Raw genomic sequence first — 22,846 nt, 5'->3', positions numbered from 1 at the left:
GTTTTCCTTTCGTCACTATTTAATGTTGCCCTGTGCTCACATGGTCATTCACTTCTGATCTCACTTATGATGAGATTTATGTTCCCCAGAAGATCACATGGATTTTAAGGAGAAATTTTAGTAGGTCTTTCATTAAAGCCTCAAAAACATTGTTTCTGTTTCACTGCGTAGCTCTAAGGAAGAATTTTTTTTTTTTTTTTTCCCCGAACTCTTTGCTGTTCTTGCCAGTCAATTTTCTGAGAGGCATGGAAAATGCTGACAGCATGGCAGCAATTTGTGTTTTTCAGTATAATCATAACTACTTTTGTTCTGTTCCAGGAAACAGCAGGAACACTACTCTGAATCTTGCTTTTAAGGGTCCTAGGAGCTCTAGCCTTCCCTCTGTTTGGTATAATGTAGATAATGAATGTGCAAATGGAATTACAAGCTCACAGACCACTTTGTGTAGTCTTGATAGTGAACTAAGTATCTTTCCATCTGAACCAAGTTTTATTTTGTAAACTTGGGGATGAAGTTGCTTTTGGAATTTGCAAAACCACTGCAAATTCAATCACAGCATATATGTGGTGCAAAAATAGGGGAAAGCATGAAAATATTAATAGAGAATCAATGGAACATCAGTATTTTTAACATGAACAACACAAATAAGTCAATCAGGATACTTAAAGCACTTCTTCACTTCTACAAATTTTTTTGCCTTCCAGAGCTCTTGCTGTGTTTTATTAATGAATAGTTGTTAATCATTTTAAGAACTTAAAGCTATTAGACCAGAGAAAAGTGTTTTATTATTGTTATTGTTCATTTGAAATGCTAATTAAAGGCATCAGAATAAAATAATTTGCTTCAGATTGCTGGTTAAACTTATTTCATGCATTAATCATTATAATAAAAATACATTACAATAGAGTGCTTTGCAGGCAAGGTATATTCCATTCACCTGGGTTGAAAATGGCACTGAAAATTAGGCTTGGTTTGGGGTTTTTGAGGGTTACATGAAATAAGTCATGTGCAAATCAAAAAGTAAAACTTACTCGGAAAAAGCAGTTTTCTGCCAAAACATTTCAAAGCAAGTATCTACCATCAAAATACTTATTCAAGTTACTTTGCAAGTCAAAAGGGAGGGATTCACCTTTGTCAAGTTAAATTTGACATTCTGCCTCTATACTTGATGAAGTTGATTAACATCTTATTTGGACGCCTGCTTTGACCCACCAGCATTGGATGTGTTTATTTTTCTTTATTGATTACAAAAATAAACTTGCCTTGACCAGTGGATGATCAGATCTGGGGCTTGATCCCAATCCAGAATTCAGTTGTATGAAATGTCTGATGCTTCTAACTGTTCTGGAAAAGCTGTGTCACAATAACGTTTATGTGGGGTTTGAAATTGCAGACTAGGGGATTAGTAATGGTTTACTAAAGAAATATACAACTTGTATGTGATTCTGATTTGTACTTTTGAAGGTCATTTGCATGTTTGTTATTGTTAGCTAACTTGATGTAAAGAAAAGATAACTGCAATTAAGCAAAGTATTATTTCTTCATTGTATGACTGAGAGGTGTGTTGAATTAGCCTGGAATAAATACAATGCAATGCCTTTACTGCCCATAACACATCACTCAAGTGGATCTAGTTTGCAGTATGTTTTTGAAGTGAAATTCAGTTCAGTAACTGTCTGCTCCCAAAATACTTAATATCAAATTTCAATGAAGATAAAAAAGAAACCAGTAAAAACCCTAGACAAAACCCTCTGATAAATTATGTTGTGCTGAAAAAGTGTCTTGAAATTTTTCTGGTTTCCTCCCTTACTTTTATATAGTTTTGCCTATTTAGAAATTTTCTATGCTAGCATGATTCTTTTTCACATAAAAAAGTAATGCTGGACTCCAATGTGAAATGTTTCTAGTTTTCTGTCAGACAGCACTGGCAAACTCACAGAAGAGCCTGGATCAGATGTTTTCAGGACTATCTTGAGTCTGCCTTTGCTTGAGTGAAAACCAAAAACTATGCTTTATTAACTCTCTTTTATGGATACTTATGGGTGTGTTGGTCTAAGACAATAGGGACAGAAATATTCTGCAGTATAGTTTTCTATTAGGTTTTTTAAAAATGTAGCTTCAGCTTAGAATGTGGTCAGATGCCAGTATTTACAGTGACTACTGACATATCATGAACTACAAATTTTATGAAGGTACATGTTTTTCACTGAGAATATTACTGTGTTTGAAATATAATCTGTATGTGTGTTGTCCTTTATTCCATTCATGGTTGATGTAACACTAGCCAGTTCAAGTCAGTTTAGTGAAAGGTTGCTATTTTTCAATGTCATCTCAGCACGAGTGTGTTCTATTTGATTTGAGCATGTATTAAAAAAAAATACCAGAATATATTGACTAGAGTACAAGTCAAGTTCCTGTTCTTAACTCCATGTTCAACACAAGCTGGAGGTGGAAACAAGATGAAGTTAACAGGAAAAATACAGCTCCCAGTGGAGCCACAGCAGAGTGTTTTCTGTTCATTTATGTAAACTCAGAGTAAACCACACATCAGACTGTGGCCTGTATTGGTTTATCCTGAATATATTGTCAGCACCATCACTGCTGTGACAGACAAAAGGTTTTCTAGGTACAGTTTGTGGCCTGAACCCAATCTGTGGGTACTGCATCATGAAAGTTCCTTTTTAGAGGTTTGTGTTAAAAATAAAAATTGAAATGTTTGGCTATTTAACAGCAAATATATACCTTTTTTCTTGGAATAAATACTTGCAAGCATTTTACATTTTGCAAGCATTAGCCTTTATGAATAAATGGTAGTCTCATTTTAGGCTATCCATTTTGTCTTTCAGTCCAAAAGATCGGATGAGTTTATGTTTGCTGTTTCCACAGTTACACAGTTCATATTTGTCACAAACATGAAAAAAGGAACAAGGAGACTTGATTTTCACCAATTTTCTGCAATAACAGTTTTCCAAAACTTTTGGGTGGTAGCTCCTTAATTTTCCTTTCTGTAAATGAAGTAAGGAAGAAAAAAATACATCTGTATATATTTCATCCTTTCTGTCACTGCTATGTTCCTGATGATCTATTCAAATCTGACTGACACTGGCAATCTATGCTGATTGTGCTGAAATAGATCTACTTAATGTAAAATAAATGCAGACTTATGCCATGCAATAGATATATAGGTAATTAAATGAGTATAAAATCTAGACCACATGTAAAGGAGATTCAGAAAACTACAAAATTGAGATGTTTGAATCTGGATATATGGTATATCTGCTAATAAGTTATTTTACCACTACCCAAACGTATTAATTCTAAATGATCTGCAATCATTCCTAGACAGACTAGGAAAAAAACCACAAAAATATTTTTTTGTAAATGTACATATCTGAGACAGATAGTAGCCTACAGTTTTTATGGCACAAGCAATAAAAGGAAAAAATGGGTTGCTTTTAGTAATTGTAGGTTATGAGTTAGGATTTTTAAACCATTGCTCTGAGGTCAACAGTGGCTCGTTTTGTATCAGTTTCTGGTGGTTTTGGCTTTTGTTGTTTTTGTTGGGTTTTTTTCTAAATTTGGATCATTACTGTGCTTTGAAATGAATTCATGCAACGTGTGCACTTGTTAGGCTTTGGTTAACATCAGTGAGTGGTCTTGGCATGCACAAGTTGTTTTCCTTTCAGATGAAACTGAATTGGGAAATGCACTGCAGGAGAGCAGTGCATGTGCTTCAACATTGTAGTGATCAACCTGCATGTGGGACCAATTTAGGATTAGTCAAAGCCTTACCCTCTGAAATGTGTGTGTTGTACCATAATTGTCCAGTTCCAAAGTTCTGTTTTTATGCCTTGCTGTACTTGCTGGGATGGTGTGAATTGAACAAATGTTTTTGGGATTTTTTTTTTTTTAGACAGGATCTCTTCTTTCCTTCCAGATTTTGTCTTTTTACTGTGGAGCATAAGTGTCATTGAATTTTCAGTTCAGGAGCTCAGAACTTCATTAAAACAATAAAAATCGACATTGTAAAATCTTTTTGAAGTATGAATATAGTTGTTCTGGCAGAAGACATTAAATCTCGCAAAACTTGATTTATTTTTTTCCAGGAAAGAACAGTAACAATTAGAAGACAGACTGTAGGAGGATTTGGATTAAGTATAAAGGTAAGATGATTTTTTTTTGGTCTATTTATTGCATATTACACAAAGTGTGTCTGTGTATATAATCAGCGTAACTGTTAATGAGTGCAGACTATTTTAGAGGACTAGAAATAAGAGAGGAATTATATTCTTGTATGTTAGATACTGTTACACCAGGCAACCAGAACTATGCTGCCCTATGGAATGGAAGGCAATCATTCCCTTAAACTTCAAGCCGACCAATTCTGTATGAAGGTTTGATATAAGAGTTGAGAAGTGTTTTCAACTGTATAGACTGCACTTGTGTTCAGCTCCTCTCTCATTTAAATAGTTATTAATGAATGATAAATTACAGTGGCAGGCACATGGCAGCCAATAAGTTCATCATCAATTCTGCCACAAACATCACATTAATCCACTGCAATTCATTAGTGGGACAGAAAGTGTAATTGTGTGCTTGTATTGTTTGTTTTTCTGTTGATCAAACCCAGGCAGCAATTTATCACGTTACCATGTTTTTACTTTTGTCAGTAAGATTTAAGAATGTAACAAGTGTAGGTGATCCTTTTTCAGAGAGGGAGGAAGGGTTAATAATTTTTGTCATTGTAATCTATGATTGTGGAAACCTTACTTTAGCTTTGAATCTGAGTTTAGACAACACAAGATTAATTTTATCTTCTAAACACAGCAGTTCTCAGTCTCAAGACAGCAATGGAAAAAATAAAGTGTATTTCACATGAATGCAAAGAGGCCTAAATTATACAGATAAAGTGAAAGTATAGATTTCCCTATGAACATCTGCTAGTACTGACCTTATAAGTGGCTCATAAGAAAGATTAATGTGCATTTGTGTTGTCATTGATAAGAATATAACTGAATAGAAATATTAATTTTTAAAAATGTCTTAGTGTGCTTGCTGTTATCTTGTTGACCCATAAAGACCTCTGTTCAAGGGAAACTAATTGCTATTTTGTCACCAAAGTTTCTCATCATTTTGGTCAACAAAATTAATTTTTTTTCCTCCAGTATGATTATAGGTTACAGTACACAGTACATTATAGGTACAGTACATAAGGATGAAGTGGTGCGTGTCAGTGTAAAATCAAGTATATGAGTAAATGAGGTTTTATTTTGATGCTGCTAAGAAATAACTGGTTATAGTAAAGACTTCAGGTGACTGGAGAGCAAATCTTGAGAGTCAATAAACTTGATTTTTACATATACTTTACAATCAGTTATCATTTAGAATTAGCATTGCTTACAATCTCAAGATCATACTATTTAAGTATTATGTACATTGCACAAAATAAAATATCATTTAGAAATATAAATCAAATAGTTAATGTGTAATGGTCTTTCTTAAATTAGCAAAGTTATATTATTAACTTTTTAGAGTAAGATATTAGTTTCCTAGGATTATTTTATATCATAGACATTTTAATCAAAATTAACTAATGTATTGGAAAGATGAAGATACATAAAGTCAGGTGTGAATTGACAATTTCTAAATTTTTGAAATAACTAGCAATCAGGTGATGAAATCCCTTCAAAAATGTCATTAAAGAGCAAAGAGTTATCTTCAAAAAAAGGAAACTCAAACTTGATTGGATGGCATAGATTAGATAATGAAAATGACAGGTTGAATTCTGTGGTCCAGGGTGTTCTTTTGATGTGTTTCAAATAGTATGATTTATTACTTTAAAATTACATATTTTTTAAAAAGATTAATGTATGTGAGACTTTTTTTGGCAGGTCTCTTTATTCATAGTTCTACATTCTCACAAAGATGGATGAGCAACTGGATAGTCAACACAATCTAAAAACATAATATAATCTAGTATTATAATTTTAAACTAGTATAAGAAACAACTTAAAATGGGAACTTACAGTAATTTTTGTTGTTTTTTAGTTTAGCAGGCAAACTTAATAAAGACTGAAATGGACTTGTTATTTATGGCATGAACTGACATGTCAGTTCCAAATACTCTGAAAAGTGCCATTTTTTGTTTAAAATGTGTCACTCAATCATGTCATTCATCTTGCGGACGAATAAAAGTTTGCTGCTATGTTTTTGTTTTGTAAGATTCCTGAACTTTAATAAAGATTTAATATTAATAAATATTTGTTATTAATCTTAAATAGAAATGTAATTATTTTGAAATTGTGCCAGAAAGCAGAGGTCTACACGTCACCCTGAAGGAGTGAGGAGGACTGAGGCGTCTCCTCCTTGTGTCAGTAACTTCCATAGCACCTCCAACTACAGCAGTTTCTGCTGTCTTACTGCTCCCAGACTAATTCAAGATAGGGGTTATTTAAAGACTTGCTTTCTGGCTGTGGTGTATGTCAGAGGATGCTGATCATCTAAGGTGTTAATTACAGCGGTACAGTGATTAATGACACTGACTTTAGAATACTTTCTTAGGCTTTGTTATGGGTTTGCCTTGTTTCGGCAATCTGGGCTGGGGCATTATCACATCGGGGTTTTTTTTCTGCTAACATAAAATATCCATTTGCTGTCAGAAATCTCACATGAAAAAGTCACCTTTCAGCTTTCTCTTGAATAAATTTTGAAAATGTCTTATCCCACTGCAAGTATTTTGAACCCTTATTATTTTTCTGAAGAATAGAGGACAAATTGTTATTGATTCCAAAATTAAACTAATTATTTTTTTACTTGTCTATGAGGGAAACTCTTTTCTTCTCTTAAAACCTGGGTATTCCAACTATATTTGTAAAAATCAGAGATTTTGCTAACTGCTTAAAAAAAAAAAACAACCTGATTATAAGGTTGAGTTTTTTCTGAGACCTAAACTTCAGTCCTTTAAAAAATAGAGTATAATCCACTTTTATAATCTGTAATCCACTTTTATAATCCACTCTTTTAGGGTTTGAAAACCCGGTGTTTGGCTGTACACCTTAGCCAAAGTTAGTGGTGAAACTTGTGACTGAATTTGAAGCAGACCTGCTCTGATTTACACTCTTCTGAAGGAATTATTTTCTCTTTTCTGAAGCCTCTGGTTAAATGTTTGTGTGTGAAGGAATAGCCACAGACATAGATGTAGAATTTGGGAAGTGTATTTCAGTCATTTATCACATCTCTGACAAGTTTGAGATGCAGAGCCTTGACAAAAGTTGCTGCTCAGTTATGATTTCTGAAAGAGCATCCTGTTTTTCAATAAATGGAGTGTAATGTTCCTGAAGAAATAGGCAACAGAATTGATAGTTCATTAAATAAATTGAGATTTTTGGTTACAGTCTGACTTCTGGCTACCAGGACTCAGTGCACTGCCACTATCCTGCCTGTGTTTTGATCATTCTTTTAAAATGGCAAACAGCATCACAGATCTTCTGGGATTGTTTGACTTTCCAATTTAACTCAGTCAAAAAATTCAGTGTCCATAGACCTTAAAGCTTTTTTCACTAGTGGAAACGCTTCCTTTTAGAATGAAGTCATAGTCATCTACACTGTCCAACTCTGATGATGGGAAAGTCCAACAATTGGTTTGATCTTTTATAAACTCTTATTTTTAGAAAATAAAGAATTAATTTCCTTTTTATACTTAGAACCAAACCCGCCCCCCCCAGCCTTTGACAATAAAAGTTGCTGTTTTCAATTGCCCTATTTTTCATATGTCAAAAACTTCTGAAAAAAACCCTCACACATAAAAACTGGGATAAGAAAAAGTCTTTAGGAGTGTGTAATGTGACACTTGGAAAGGAGGTGTGGGTGACCTCTCACCAGTAGTGGCCAACATTCAGGACAGTGACCTTCAAACAGATCTGCCTCTGCCTCTTCTAGCAGGGCCGACTCTGCAGGTGGACAAAGTTATTCCAGGCTTGTCCCTGATTAAGAAAAAATGACAAAGAAAATTTTCTTGACAAAGGTCATTGTTAGAGTCTGGTAGAAGTCTGAGCCATTAAGTCTTCAACACCACTATTTGATGTATTTCTGTCCATCCTCTGGTCTGAGGTTATAACTACATGGCTGTGCTAGAGGAAGAGAAAATTTAAAGCAGTGAAAAAGTTGCCTCTGTTCCCAGAGGTTTCTTCAGAAGAGTATCCCTTGAGACTGTAAAACCACATTTTAGACATGCATACACTTTTTCCTCTGCAGGACAGAGAATCAAGTATGGATAATACAGGATGCAAGGCTGCAGTGTCAACCTGAGGCTGTATTCAAGAAGATGTTGGCAGAATATATACAGTGTGCTGCAAATTGCCAACAGTGACAGTGTACAGATAGCTGGTCAACTATTTCCTCTTTCCAGTTTTAATTTTTTGTTTCTTAGAATAGCAGGTATACTACATCCTTTTCCTAATTTAAAAAGAAGCCTTCATACAAGTCAGACTCGGATGCAATGAGAAGTGATATTTCTCTTCAGTAGGACACTACTGAAAGCTTCCTCAGATCTGTAATGTAAATGGATTTAGGTAGATCCAGTGCAATGAGAGAGGAGTAGTCATGTGTGCATTGCAGGGTGGCTTAGTAATAAAATTAATTTCCTACTTTAATGAAGCCTCAGGTCTAAGGAGACAGGGAGGCTGTTTTAAACCTTACACTTCTTTTCTGGGCTTTAAATACCCTGGATAGTGCAACATGTGTGCAACACTGGAAGCTTAGGAAGAAATGTCACAGTTATTTTTTTCTGTATCTTTGAAAAATTTTGAAGAATTTAAATCTGCATGTGACTAGAAAATTTGAAGGGTATAGGTTAAAACTTACAAATTTACTGAGCTTGAACTCGTCTGCAGTGAAGCCAACTCTTACTGTTGCTGTTCTTCAGGTGAAAACTACTGAAAGATACTCAACAAATGATAATGCTACAATTTAATTAGTGTGAACAAATCTCTCAGCCTAACTGAAATGATGATAGCCTCTGGTTTTTGTGGAGTCAATACTGAGTCTGTGCTAGAAATACTGATATGTTCCATGCTTGTCAGCACTCATCTCATGCAATGCCAATAGAACTGTACCTATAGACATATAATTGTTGTAATATTACTGAGATCCCTATTAACTGAGTGGTTTTAGGACCATTTCCATTGATAGCCACTTGCAAAAGGAACATTTATCTTACTTAAGATTCTGTGGTTTCACAGGAAATTAATCTTTATTCCATTACAGAAAGAGGTGTTGAGTACAGGAGTCTGTTCAGTTTCAAACACTTCAATATTGCATGAAGAAGGATGTGGGCTGTTTCTTCGGCATTGAAATACCTATGTCAGTCCTTTTCACAAGTTAACACTGGGTGCCTGGACCTAAAAAAGCCATCTTTTCCAAAGTAAAATCTGTCTGCTGAAAAGAAAAGCAAGCAAACCCTTAACTAGGACTCCTAGGCAAAGTAACAGTGTGGCAGACATTGGTTTCTGGTAACTTGAATGTGTACAGCTTGCATTTGACTGCATGCTTTGATGCTCTTGGACGAAAATGTATTTGTGTCTCTCTATATATTTGCCTTTACCTTCCTTTGAATTTCCTTTTCATTTAAGATTTATTTTTATTACTCTGTTCTTAAGCACCATAAACGTTTCCAGTCCCAACAGGGTAAATTGAATGAAGCAACAGCATTGAATTGTTGTCGGATTGTTGAAACTATCATCTGGTTTTCCTTTATTTCTCCCCATTTATTGAACACCTACTGTTCCATTTCTTAATGCTTCTTTTTCTGTTCCTTGTTACTTATGCCACTGCTTTCCTCACTCTTTGTGCTTGTGTGACAGACAGAAACAAATAAAGGCTTCTTTTAAGAGGAAAAGTGCAAACCTTCTTTCCTGTGCTTTTGTTTACCTCCTTCTTGCCAGCGTGAAAACTAAGTGGTCACAGTGGTTGCCATTGTAGTTGGATGTCCATTCTGCTTTTACAGGACACATTTCATGCATTAGGCTCTCCAGAATTCACAGAAACTGATGTCCTTTTTCTTCAAGTCTGGTAGAGTTCTGAATTCACTTACTGAACTAATGATGGCAACTGAGAACTTCTTTATGTGAGACAATAAGGAATTAATGACAATTAAATATTCTTTAAAAAAAGAGGAAGTGCAGAATCAGAGTTATTTGCTCAGTCTCTCTAAAAACTGCATTTAGAAAAAGGGTGTAACTTTCAGCAAAAAGATATTTTTAGTGACTGACAAAGATTGTAATTTATTCTGCTTTCAGGGTGGAGCAGAACATAATATTCCAGTGGTCATTTCTAAGATTTCCAAAGAACAAAGAGGTGGGTATCAGGTATCAGGTTATTACACTGTACTTTAATGTTCCCTTTAAAGATAGATATATTTTATCTTGATATTCTTCAGTCAGTGTTAAACAAACACTATTGTTGAACCCAACCCTTTCTCCCCCATGTCCTCATGATCTTTCTGTCTTCCTCAGAAACTTTTTCTGAAAAAGTACAGAATTGATTATTTGGAATAGTTTTTAAAGTCTTCAACTTTTTTTTTTTTTTTTTTTTTTTTTTTTTTTTTTTTTTTTTTTAGGAAAGATTATTGTGAAGCATTATTTTTAAGATGAGAAATAGGAAAGTATTGGTAGAAAACAAATGATTAACAAGTTTAACAAAAGGCAATGATTTAGTGGCTTTGACTGCCCAGTAGTTGTTTTCTGGAAGCTGTAACAGATGAAATGTTTGGGTCTTAAATCATGGTAACACAGCAGGAGAATGCATGGGTTTTTAAGCTGGTTAGTCAGATAGTACTGAGACAGGGTACTGCATAAAGTCTTGACCATGCTTACTTTTAATAATAACAGAGCTGGCACTGAATTTCTGTATTGTTTTTAACTGGCAGCATTTTGAAAACATTGGAATGATACATGGATAATAGTTAAACAGCTCAAGATGTGCACAATATGACGGAGGAGGGTTAGGAACCACTACTGATATTGTGTACTTAATATCTTTGTTATGTTTGTATGTATTTGTATAAGGCCAGAAGTGCAAACATTTCCATCCATCTGTAATGCAATAATTCTAGAACTCAGCTTCTCCTCAACTAAAATGTGTCAGCATAAAAAAAAAAAAAAATAGCTTATATTCACCCACTCAGATAAAGAGAGGAATGGAAGAATCAGCATGGAGAGCCAAAAAGCAACCCTGAAAGGTAGATGTGAAAGTTGGAGTTAGGGAGAATGAGTAGCATGGAATGAACCCCTAAGGAAGACAATAAGGTTGACCTTAGCAAGTTATGCTTCTGACTACATTCTTTTCAGTATACATGTAACTAATACACAAATATGTGGCATATATTACATGTAGTTGCTATTAAAATGCTATTAAACACTGCAGGAAAAAGAAGAAAGATATACTTAAGTTTAATTGAGCACACTGAAGTGCAGTTTTATTTTTGTCATTATTTTTTTGCTGCAGTAGCTGTTGCGTTGTTTCCAGCCCCAATACCTAGCTGTGATACAATCTTCATTACTGCTTTCACCAAAAATACTGCTGGTTTTAGAGAGCTAATTTTGAGGGACATCTCTTTTGTAGGAGATTGCTGTCTTGAGATTTACAAAGAACACAGGAATGCTGTGTTCCTGGACTAGAGAACTTTGATACAGAAAATGCTGTTTGACCCAAAGCCAGTGCCTCAAAATAAATCAGAAGTCTGTCCTGGAATAATTTAATCATCCATTGTTAAATATGGCTAATAGGACCATTCCTCCAAACACAGGCTTGAGTATCATAATTTATGTCAATATTGAGTCCAGTTTTACAGCCCATGTAAATATTAAAGTTTTTGGATCAAGTCTGATGGTAGCTTTTTTCATACAGTATCTTCTGTGAAGATGTGCAGTACTATAGGCAATAATTGCATGTAATCTGTTAATATCCCTTAGTTCTCATGTTGGGGGTTATTAACACCTTTATAGACACTTTAAAAAATCTTTGTTATATTTCTGGTATGCTTATAAGGTGTATTTAAATGAGATAGCTCTGAAATGGAATACAGGTAGAATTAGATTTTAAAAATGTCTTTGTGATGCAGCGTGGTTTTAAAAATCACATTTGGTTTTCCTGGTGTTTTTTACAATATGTTGATTTTTTAGCTCTTCAGTGTATGTAAGTGTTATCCAGCATTAATAGTCCCTGTTATTTATCAGAGTTTATCAAAGATGCAGGATCTAACGGGCTGTTTATCTTCGGTAAAAGCTTAAAAGTTAAATGTATTATTCATAAGTAGCTCTGGAGACTCCATGTTGCTTTTTTCTCTTTGTAAGAAATGATCTCTCACAGGCAAGTAAGACCTAGTTCTGCATCATTTTCTATTCAGAAAAATATGCCACACCTTACCAGGATGGCCTGAAAGGTGCTAGTGACTGATGGATGAAGATTCATAGTCGTGTGCTTGGGCTGAATAACCTCTTTTATTGTAATATTGATACACCAGTATTTTGGGTTTAAAAAAGAAAATACAAGTAATTTATTTGTAGGTTTTATGTTGTTTTTTTTATTATGTTTTTGTTCAAAATTTTAAAAGTTTATGCAAAAACATTAAATTAAATAAGAATTAGTGTACAAAAAATGTTGGATGTTTTGTACAGAGTGAGTGAAAAATATGCTTTCTGTTTTCAGCGGAACTTTCAGGTTTGCTCTTTATAGGAGATGCAATTCTACAGGTGAGTAAAATTGCAAATTATTTTGTCTGAATTTTTTCTAGAAAAGTGAAATGAAATCTATGCTTATGAAATGTAGAGTAAGTCTTCTCTTTATCTTTTTAATAACAGATTAATGGAATTAATGTGAGAAAATGCAGGCATGAAGAAGTGGTGAGCTTTTCTGTTTTTCAGTCTACTTTTTGTCTTTTATAGTTGCTGAAATGATAGTGTACGCTGATAGCAATGCAGTGGTGTCAGCTGTTTTATTGTTATTCCTAAACAAATATGACTTTACCTTCTAACATGACAAGCAACAAAGTGCAATCTTTTCTTCCTAAACCTGTGTAATTGCTCTTCTCAGATAGGCTTTTCTATATTAAAGGTGATTGTTTTATTATGAAGATTTGAGCTGTACATATTCCAGCATTTCTTCTTCCAGCTAATAGCTGTCAGATTTCAGCAGTGCTACACCTTTCTGGCTGTGTGGGGTCATTTTAATTTCAACAGCTGTAATTTGCACTATGTTGGAGATTCACTGTTTGGTCACTTTTAACCCTATTTAAAAAATGAGAGAAAACTGTTCATCTGCCACTCATCCTCTGCTGTTCCCTATGAGAGTGCTCTTCTCCTTTAGTTAAAATGCTGTCTTTTTGGGTATAAAATAAAATTTTATTAAGGAGATATGCTCTAGAGAAGAAATTTTTGATATATCTGTATTAGGCTGGTTCCACTGGTGAATCAGCTTTGCTAAATGCATCATGTACTTTCGTCATACTTGACTTTTTGACTCTTAAGTACTTTGGGAATCAGAAAACCCTTTATTTCAGAAAACAATGCTGGAAATAGAAGATTACCAAGGAAATTTCTTCTAAATCCTGTTTAGCTCCATAACATTTTTACCTGTATTTTTAAAATAATGTAGTATTGATATTTTGAAAGCTTATCTTGCTGACTCTTTGCCAATTCAAGGATGCTCTTTGTGTTTCATCCAGCATTCTGCTATATGACAGATCATCAAACATCTGTTGTTCAGGTATAGAGAGCAGGAGTTAATAAAGATGAAGTTCTAATGAACAAGTTCAGTGCAGGCTGAAGGATTAGATCACTGCACTATTCTTCACAGTGCTTTTGCACACTTGTTTCCTTTTGGAAATCTGCACTGCAAATCCTTCTTCATTCTTCAGAGCCTTCATCCCCCCCTTCTGTACATACTGGCTAATAGTCATATTTATATTGCTTTTAAACTTTGTCTGTGCAACAGTGATCAAGTTGTAAATATTTTATAAGTTTGCTGCTGTTGATTTGTTTAATATGCATTAATATGGCAAATTTCTCAGTGGGATTTAAATGTTGGAATTTAAATGTTGAAATTACAAAACATGACAAAGATGTGTAGCCTTGTACACTTTAATGCATATTGAAAACTAGTAAGGCTGTCAGAATTTTATTTTCTGGTTTTTGAGACATTCTCTTACCTCTCAAAATGGTACACAAATCTGGTGGCTCTTTATGATAAGGTTGAAACACATTCATGGGAGGAAAAGAGATTTTGGAAAAGCTGAAAGGGAGGATTGACATAGAGTAGCAAGTGTTATCATGTTAAATTTTTATTTATACCTTCTTTATCTAACATAATCCATATCTTAAACTCCCTGTAGATAATTCTCTATGAATAAAAAAATGGTATCTTACTAGTTTTGAATGTGCATTTATGTATTTGCAAATGGTTTAGGAATTAAGAAGCAAATAAATTTTAAATTAAATCCTTATTTTAATTAAGAATATATTTTAATATTTAATAGGAAATATTTACTAATATTTAAATAGGATCAAATGTCTATATGACATCCTATAAACTAAAATATGCATAAGAGTTATAAATATATACTATAAATAAAAAAGCCAAACTAAACGAACTCTGATAGTCCATTTTTTAACAGAAATGTTCACTGTTATATGCTACATGTTTATGGAGTAAAATTGTTGTAAAGCTGCTATAGTGTAATATATATAGTTCTGCATTTTGCAGTAACCTGTGGGTTTAGGCTTAGCCCTCAGTAAAGAATAAGTACATCAGCTGGTGTGCCAGCAGGAGTCACAGGTAGGGTTTTGCCTGCAGCACATCCTTTGCAGTTTGAGTTGTTCCAGGACTCCTGTCCTGTGGGGTCTTTATCAAATACAGGATCTGTAGCTCTAGTAGCTCATCTGTAGCTCTAATCTCAAGGTAATATAGAGAAAATAGAAGTATTTGGAGCCTGGTTGCTTGCAGCAGGGAGTTGAACAGGAGTTGAAACTTAATTTTCAACCCTTACTGCATCCAGATACTTTTGAAATGGCTCTGCAAGACACCTGGACTTGTAGCTTTGTTTTGTTCTGATTTTTTCTGTACCTAATTAAGGCTTAGCACATACAATGTTCTGTAAGGATATGTTAGTGTTTGTGTTGTCTTAATGCCTTAGAAAATATTAATTATAAACCAGCGTGTAATTTTTTCAGTGGGTAATGCTGATGATACCTGTAGAAAATTCAGACTTGATGAGCATTCATTCTTTTCCTACATGCAAAACCTGTTGCTGCTTGTGGAAAGTTTTTAAGCATATGTCATATCTTCATAGCTCTGCAGTGAAAAAATGTGTGGCATAATCACTTCAGCCTATTGTATGAAATTGATGATTAGTCAACCCTGGTACTTCATCTTGCTTTACTGATAGCCATATTGTATATATATACACACAATATCTGTATATTGTATATGTATATACAATATACTGTATATAGACAGTATATATGTATGTATGTAAAATGATTTGAGTTTTAAAACTAGGTGGTTTAATGAAACTCATGGCATGTTTCATAGCAGGGAGAATCTTTCCCCAAGATACAGGAATCTTAGTTAATGTTGTGGGCACTTTGTTCTCTTTATTGTCTTCCATTACTTCTGACATACATGACACATAGATAGGTAGGTAGGGAGATAGATAGAAAGAAAGACAGATAGAAAGACAGATAGAAAGAAAGACAGATAGAAAGACAGATAGATGGACCTATAGACTCTCATAAGCCTAGATAAGTAGGTTTAGTCTGTTGTTAGTGTACCTAACTGGAATCCTTTACATGGTTCCTTTGTGATTATTTTTTAGCTTCAGGTGAATCACCTAATCTTGAGCTTAGTTTTCTGCGTGTAGAAAGTGAAAATGTTGTTCATACCATGAAAGCACATGATGAGTTTCTATCAAAGACTGACTGTCAGCTTGTTGTTTCTTTTGGGTTGGAAAGAGCCCCAGCTGAGTACAACATAACATTGCTTCAGCTCTCATGTGGTAAGGTAAAGTCATGCTCTCTCTGGTGAAGTCTCAATACAGGAAAAGGCTGCAGAAAAAAAATAAACTAGCTATTATTTTAAAAATATCTCTCAACATCTCTCAAACTGGCAGTTTCAGCCCAAAAAATGCAGTATGAATTTGTATGTAGAACAAGAGTCCATTGTATCTGTTTAAATACACAACTTTGGGCTTTTTTTACTCAGGATGTTTTACTTTTTCCTTTTTCAGTAGACTCTCCTATAAATTTTACAACAAGATTTTTAAAAGACTGAAATTAGGATTATTCACAGACAGACCTATGAGCTTCTGCTTTTGTCTAATTAATAAGGTCCAACAATGCATAGCTTGTCAATCTACACACCTAGTGGATGTGGTTATCCACCCCAATAGATATGACTGTTCTTAAGGCTGGAAATTAACACATTTCTAGATTTTACCTCCGTTTGTCATCCAAACATAAAGATGGATAGATAGGCACCAACATAATACGGTTGTATGGACGTTTTTGGTGATTCTGGGTCTAGCCAGTACATCACTAAAAATTGACAAGATTTGGGGAGAGAGCGAAAGGCCTTTGAGCCGCTTCTGAGTGCCTACAAGTAGGAGAGTATGTGAGTTCAGGTGGATACTGCCAAAAACCTTGTGTTGGATCTACTGCTCAGGGTTGTAGTGCACCAAATCTTCTAGAGCCAAGTTAGAATTCCAGTTGGATGAAGATTGATATGTTTAAGATTGTGTCTTGTTTTTCACATTGTGAATAAAACCTCTCAGGTAGTATCAATAACTATGGCTACATATCTCTTTGGGTCTTAGCATCTGGACTTTTTTCTCTTAGGAAATAGAAGAAATTAAATGACTATGGATATGAAGTAATTTCTTATTTCTTCTATTTTGGGACAATACAGGTAATGTTTCAAATGAAAAATGACAGCTCACATCTGCCAGTTAATGTGGCATTTGGGCATTCCTTGAAAAGTAACAGGAAAAGCTCATGTAGTGGCAGGTAGCTATGAAGACAGAGTAGATATTCAGGCTTTGGTGGATTTTCTGTAAAGGTAACTACAACATGTAGCACCATGGTTCAATTCAGCCACTGCTTGCATTTTGCACTAAACACCGTTCTCTCCGGCAGAACCTCCTCACCTGAGATGTCCTCGTGCACTGCATTGAAACTTTTGCTTCCCCCTTTTCTCAACATTCACAGCAGGGCTGTAACTCTGCTGACTCTCCACGAGTCATTTGTGTTATATGAAAATGACAATGTAGGGATTGTTGTTGCTTAACTGCAATCATCTGCAGCTAATGAAACCCTTACTCTGGCCTTTCTCTTTAAAACTGTGGTCTCATTCAAACTGATTTTTAAAATTCATTATGAATAGTTTTGGCAATGTTTTTCCTAAATGTTTTTGAGCAAAAGAATGGGCATATTGTACTTTTAGTAAACCAAATGATCTGAAATCTTACTCCATCTTGACTTTGCAGATGTATCTTTTGATAAATAATGTTTTTGTCTTTGCTTCCTTAACAATGAAACAGAGACCTAGGCTATTATTGGATTTAGCTCTCTGAATTCTATGAAGTGCTTCTGAACCTGTTATGAGAAAGTATCTCTGCATTTATATTTTGCAGTTTCATGAAGAGATAACAGCAACCTGCAAACACAGATTACCACTTTCTCATGTTGCAGACATCCTGTACTTTATAACTCATGGCACAGCCATTTAATCCTTTCCCCTCTAGACAGAATGGCGACTTTAAATGTGGAAGCTGCACAGTCAATGCTTTTAAGGCTATAATCAGTCTGCAGTTTTTAACTCCTGATTTCAAAAGTGAAATGTAAACTCTCTCTAAATCCAATAGTTTTACTTTTTCCATACAGCTGCTGTTTTCTAAGACTTGAGTAATAATAATAATAATGAAGTGAATAATAATAATAATAGTAAATTGATGTCACCCTAGTGACATGGCATAAATAATGAAAATACCTGTTATTGAATTAACCTGATGCTCATGAAATTTGAGCAAATAAATAATCTGTCAAATATTACAGCACTGATTTGAAATAAGTGTCCATCAAATGGAAAAAAACCCTAGCAGCTGTAAATAGCCTACTGTTTTCAGCTGTGTGGTAGAAATTCCTGGAACCTGGATGTGTCCTGGAGCAGTATTCTTAATATGTGTTCATCTGCTTTTCTAATCTAGCTATGTATTTAGTGTTTAAATAATTTTTGAATTGTGCCAAACTCAGTAAAAACTTTAATTTATTCAAGTACTATGATGTTGGACTTCTAAAATATGTTAATATGTGCTAGTCTTCCTAATTTATATTTTCATTTATTTTTCTCAAGACACCTGTAAATCTATTAGTCATTTTATTAAGATTTCATCTTTTAAAACAACTCATCATTACTGCTGAGTTTTAATAGAAGGGAGGAGAACATGCCATCATGACTAATACCAAGCCTACATGATTAATATTGTTATTTCCTTATTACATAGCTACAGTCCTCAAAGCAAAAATCCATTAGAGTTTAGTGGGATAGAGTGAAAGATTGAATCACCAGTTACGGCACAACATCCTTCATATTACTGCCCTTGGTTCCTCCTTTGTCATACAGGTCTATTAATTCTGAAAGCCTGAGCTGCAAAGAAAAGAAACAGTTGAGGAGTGGATTTAAAGTGTTTACCATCAAATATGCTTTTTTGTGACCTTGTTTACACTGAATTTTTATTGTAAAGGCTCAGGTTTCTCAGCTTCCTTAGGAAGCAAATAGAAATATTTTCATGCTTATTTGTATATGTGTGCACTTTACCCTCCAAAAGACTTTTTGAAATATTTCATTATGCACAGCATTTCCCTGTTTTGGAGCTACACCTCAATTTGACTTTAGTTCAGGGACCAGTGTTTTCCTTTCTGGACATAGCCTCCAAAAGGCAGAAGAAGTGAACAGACACAAAACTCTCCAACTTAATGTAGGCAGAATGAAAACTCCTATGGGCATGGAAATTGTCTTCTCTGGTCACTATTAAGAAGATTCCATTTACTCATAAGGACTAGAAAATACTGTCCAACTGGCATCAGTTATATTTTCTTTAAATAAGTAACAACCATGTGATATAGAGTGAAAGCAAATGTTCACCTCTAAAAGGCAACTTCTGTATTTCTAATGGCTTGATGTGAACCTGAGAGACCAGTAGGAGGAATAGAGCAGGTATACTCATTTAACTAGCCAGGAGTAGTCCAAGTAGGAGGCGTGCTCAAAGAAGTGCAAATGTGCACACGCATAATCTTCTGATGACTTTCCTGCAGTTAAAATACCCGATTTAACTCTTCAGAAATGTCATTGTTTCTGGCTATAAATCAAATGGGTGCCAAGAAAAAAATTTAATCCAGGGGTTATCTAACACCTGTACATATTTTTAGGTCTTCTTTTCTCTACATTGGGTCTTTGTCTTTTGACAGTTTGTTCGGTGGAGGAGGAAGAGGAAAGGACAATGGACTCTATATAATTTTTCAATAGTATCCAGTGTTGGCCTGTTCCAGCCAGATACATGGAGGTTTCCAGATGGCCCACCCCATACTTCTCAACCACTAGTATGGTACAGTACGGTACTGGTGTTTTGATATCTGTTTGTCAGCACTGGGCCTATTTCTGGATGGTTTTATTTTTCCTTTTGCCCTGATAGTACTGATGTTGTTACACAGGTTCAGTTTGGTACTACGTGTTTCTTGTTAGCTGTTTTAGAAGACTGTGGCCAGTGAAATAGCTTGCAGTAGTAAGAGTCTGGCAAGTCACAAGAACTTCTGTGCAGGTTTGGTAACTGACGGAAGAAACTCTTCATTAAAAATTACAACAGTTACTCATTCCCTAGATTTTTGTGCAGAGACCTGCAAGTTACCTCCCTGTGCTGTTAATACTTTTCTGAACAAAATGGGAAATAGTCACTCCTCAGGCTGAATTGGCATTACCAGTATTGTGACATATATCTTTAAATGTGATCTAGAAAGTGTTCATAGCTCTATTCCACTTCACTTGCCCTTGTCAAGCCAGTAGTGATTGAGAGCATTTAAAAGATTGTAATTGTGCTGACCTGTTAAAAGGAATGTTCAAGGGACTGCTCTACATCAAAAAACTCCCATATTTAAGTGTCGGCTTGCAGTAGAAAGTAATGAGGATGTTTCCAATTTTTCTGAGATGCCTTCCCTTCTTACACTATTCTGAGTATGATGTCCTGAAGTAGTTAATGGATAAACAGGCATGTTTCACAAAATCTCCACCATTTCTCAGATGTCTTGAGGTTATTTTGACATCTTTTGTTGAGTCATATTTTGACATCTTTTGTTGAGTTTTGTTGAGTTTACGTGGGAAATCAAATACAAAACATGTTCAAAATTTCCTGTTCCCTTCAGGTCATGTGTGATTTTGAGTCAGTGATTGCAGAGAAATGTTGGTGATATCTAAAGTTTACCATAATGAATTACCATAACGAATGTTTTAATATCCATCACCATGAAAGATTACAAGTTTCACAGACTGTAGAAAGCATCTTTCTATCAATCAATAAGTGGAGTTTTAGGGTAAAGTGAATCAGCTGCACAACAATGGCAGCAACCAATCTGTGAAACAATTTTTTTTAAACTTTTTTTTTCCCAATTAAAACACTGGAAGCTTTGGAAATTGAAAGCATTAAGACATTTAAATTTTTAGTTTTACTTTTACAGCTGCAGGTTTTAGCATTCCAAGATCTTTATATCTCAACAGGAAAGTGCTATCTAAATGGGGGCATGCTTTGTTGAGTCAAAGCATCTGTATAAGATGTTCATTATATATCATGGAGCGATGTAGCATTAGCTACATTTTTCTTATTTTCTGAATTTTTATAGAAAATGGGAGCACAGAAAAAATTGTAAAACTAGAATTATTAAGGTTTGAGAGGCTTGGACTTTCTGAAAAGTGAAGCCTGTAGTTTGTGCATTCATTTGTAGTACTCTGGCATAACAACCTACCTGCAATGTAATAGATTTATCCAAATCATTTTGGTTTTCTTTTACTGTTGGTGTGCACATTTTGTTTAGAAAACACATTCACTCCATACAATAGTCGATAAATTATTGTTTTTATATGATTTTGTAGTCTCAGATGGTAATTAACTGCTGGCAAGAATGGATTTCTGTGGTGTTACTGTTTAACTAAGAAAATAAGAAAAGGTAAAAAAAGGGTTGCAATCTGATAAGCAACCTAATCACTTTTGATTAATGTATAAGATTTATGCTTCATTTTAAAAGTTACAAAGACCTCATGCTATAAACTGATTAAAACTGTAATTCAGCACTTTTTAGTCATTGTGCTGAAATACAAATTATCTTTTTTACTTCCCTGGAATTACATGCTAATCTTTTTTGTTTCCAAAATATCTATAAATGTTCTCCAGTTAATTAAAATACAGCATGAGTACCTCTAAATCCAGTTTTGCCAAGATCTTAAAATTTAGACACTGATGAAAATTATCTTAAAAGTGTTAAGGCAATATGATTTCTGAAATTTTCAAATTATAATTGTATTGGATCCCAATTCAACAGAATAAGCATGTATTTGCCTAAAATTATGAATTTACATAGTTTATTAAGTTGAGGACTTTCTTTTTTACGTATGTTTTTGAAGAACAAAGTAATTTTCTCAACTTCAACCAGATGCAGTGCAGTTAATCTGGAGCTGAAAAACTGCCACTGCATTAAATGGCATGAAAGTATGTTACAGAATCACAAAATACTTATGTGTTTTCTCAGCTGAGAACTTTTCCCACTGGGCACTTTCCCTGAAGTACTAAAATATCTTTCTCAGAGATTAGATCCTGAGCAGTCAAGAAGCTTAGCAGAATTAACTGCTTATACTGATCTAAAACATTACTTCAAATACAAATTTGTCCAAGAATTTTCTTTTTGTCATATTGAAGTTGATAACATTTGAAACTGAACAAATAGGAACAGGTTTGGACAGCAATATTTATTCAAATATAGAATTAGAATTTGGTTTCAAACTCTTTGGGACCACTTTTTATTCATTTTTCATGAGCATTTATATTCTGGTGCTCGATTAGAGTGACTAGTCATGAAAACTAAGTTTTAAGGTCATATTTGCCAACAGCAAATTTTATATTGAATATGTAAATGTGAAATTTACTACTAGCTGTGTGTTTGACCTCAGCCTTGCAATGGGATTAGTGTGAGCAAACTCTTGTTCTGGGAATGATCTTTCTTTTTTCCCCAGATCTGGAGCTCTGCGTAGTCAGGCAAAATGTTCAAGCCATGCAACCCTTGTATTGTTTTCAGCAATCATAGATATATGTCTGTTCTTAAAATGTCTTAAAATTTAAGAATCTACTTCAATAGGTGTGTCAACTGGATGTTTTTCACTCTTCAAGTGTTAGGAACGGGAACAATAGCTGGCATGTTACACAATCTGGTAATGTGTATGCATTTTGAATTCTACTAAGGAGCCTTTCAAAAATTGCAAACATAAAAAATGGTACTTGTTTAGTAGTGTCTTGGTTCGGAAAGACAGGAATCTGTCAGGGAAAACTGGAGTTTCCCTTGGGATGGAGAATGTAAAACCCCCTCCCTCCAAAGTATTACAATTTTTTCAATTAGGAGCTTTCAGACGAAAATATGGGAATAGGAATAACAGTTCTTTACTAGGCATATTAAAAAATACAAATGCAGTAATACAAGAAAAAAAAAGCAAGCAAGCAAACAAAAAGTCCTAGAAAACCCTGATGGAGTCAGGAATGCGACCT

The 22,846-nt window shown here is 34.5% G+C and overlaps 1 protein-coding gene across 9 annotated transcripts in view; it reads left to right on the top strand.

Moving 5' to 3' along the window:
• The window catches only part of SNTG1 (syntrophin gamma 1), a 321,667-nt gene that overhangs the window by 180,450 nt on the left and 118,371 nt on the right, over positions 1–22,846 (top strand). For all 9 annotated transcript variants that reach the window (XM_063394382.1, XM_063394328.1, XM_063394391.1 and 6 more), the window contains 4 exons: positions 4,107–4,163; positions 10,296–10,353; positions 12,706–12,749; positions 12,858–12,899. In XM_063394382.1, coding sequence (XP_063250452.1) covers positions 4,107–4,163; positions 10,296–10,353; positions 12,706–12,749; positions 12,858–12,899 — 201 coding nt within the window. The remainder of the gene's footprint in view (positions 1–4,106; positions 4,164–10,295; positions 10,354–12,705; positions 12,750–12,857; positions 12,900–22,846) is intronic.

Source organism: Prinia subflava, chromosome 1 (assembly GCF_021018805.1).
Source record: "Prinia subflava isolate CZ2003 ecotype Zambia chromosome 1, Cam_Psub_1.2, whole genome shotgun sequence".
NCBI lineage: Eukaryota > Metazoa > Chordata > Aves > Passeriformes > Cisticolidae > Prinia > Prinia subflava.
This window is presented reverse-complemented; position numbering and strand designations above follow the sequence as displayed.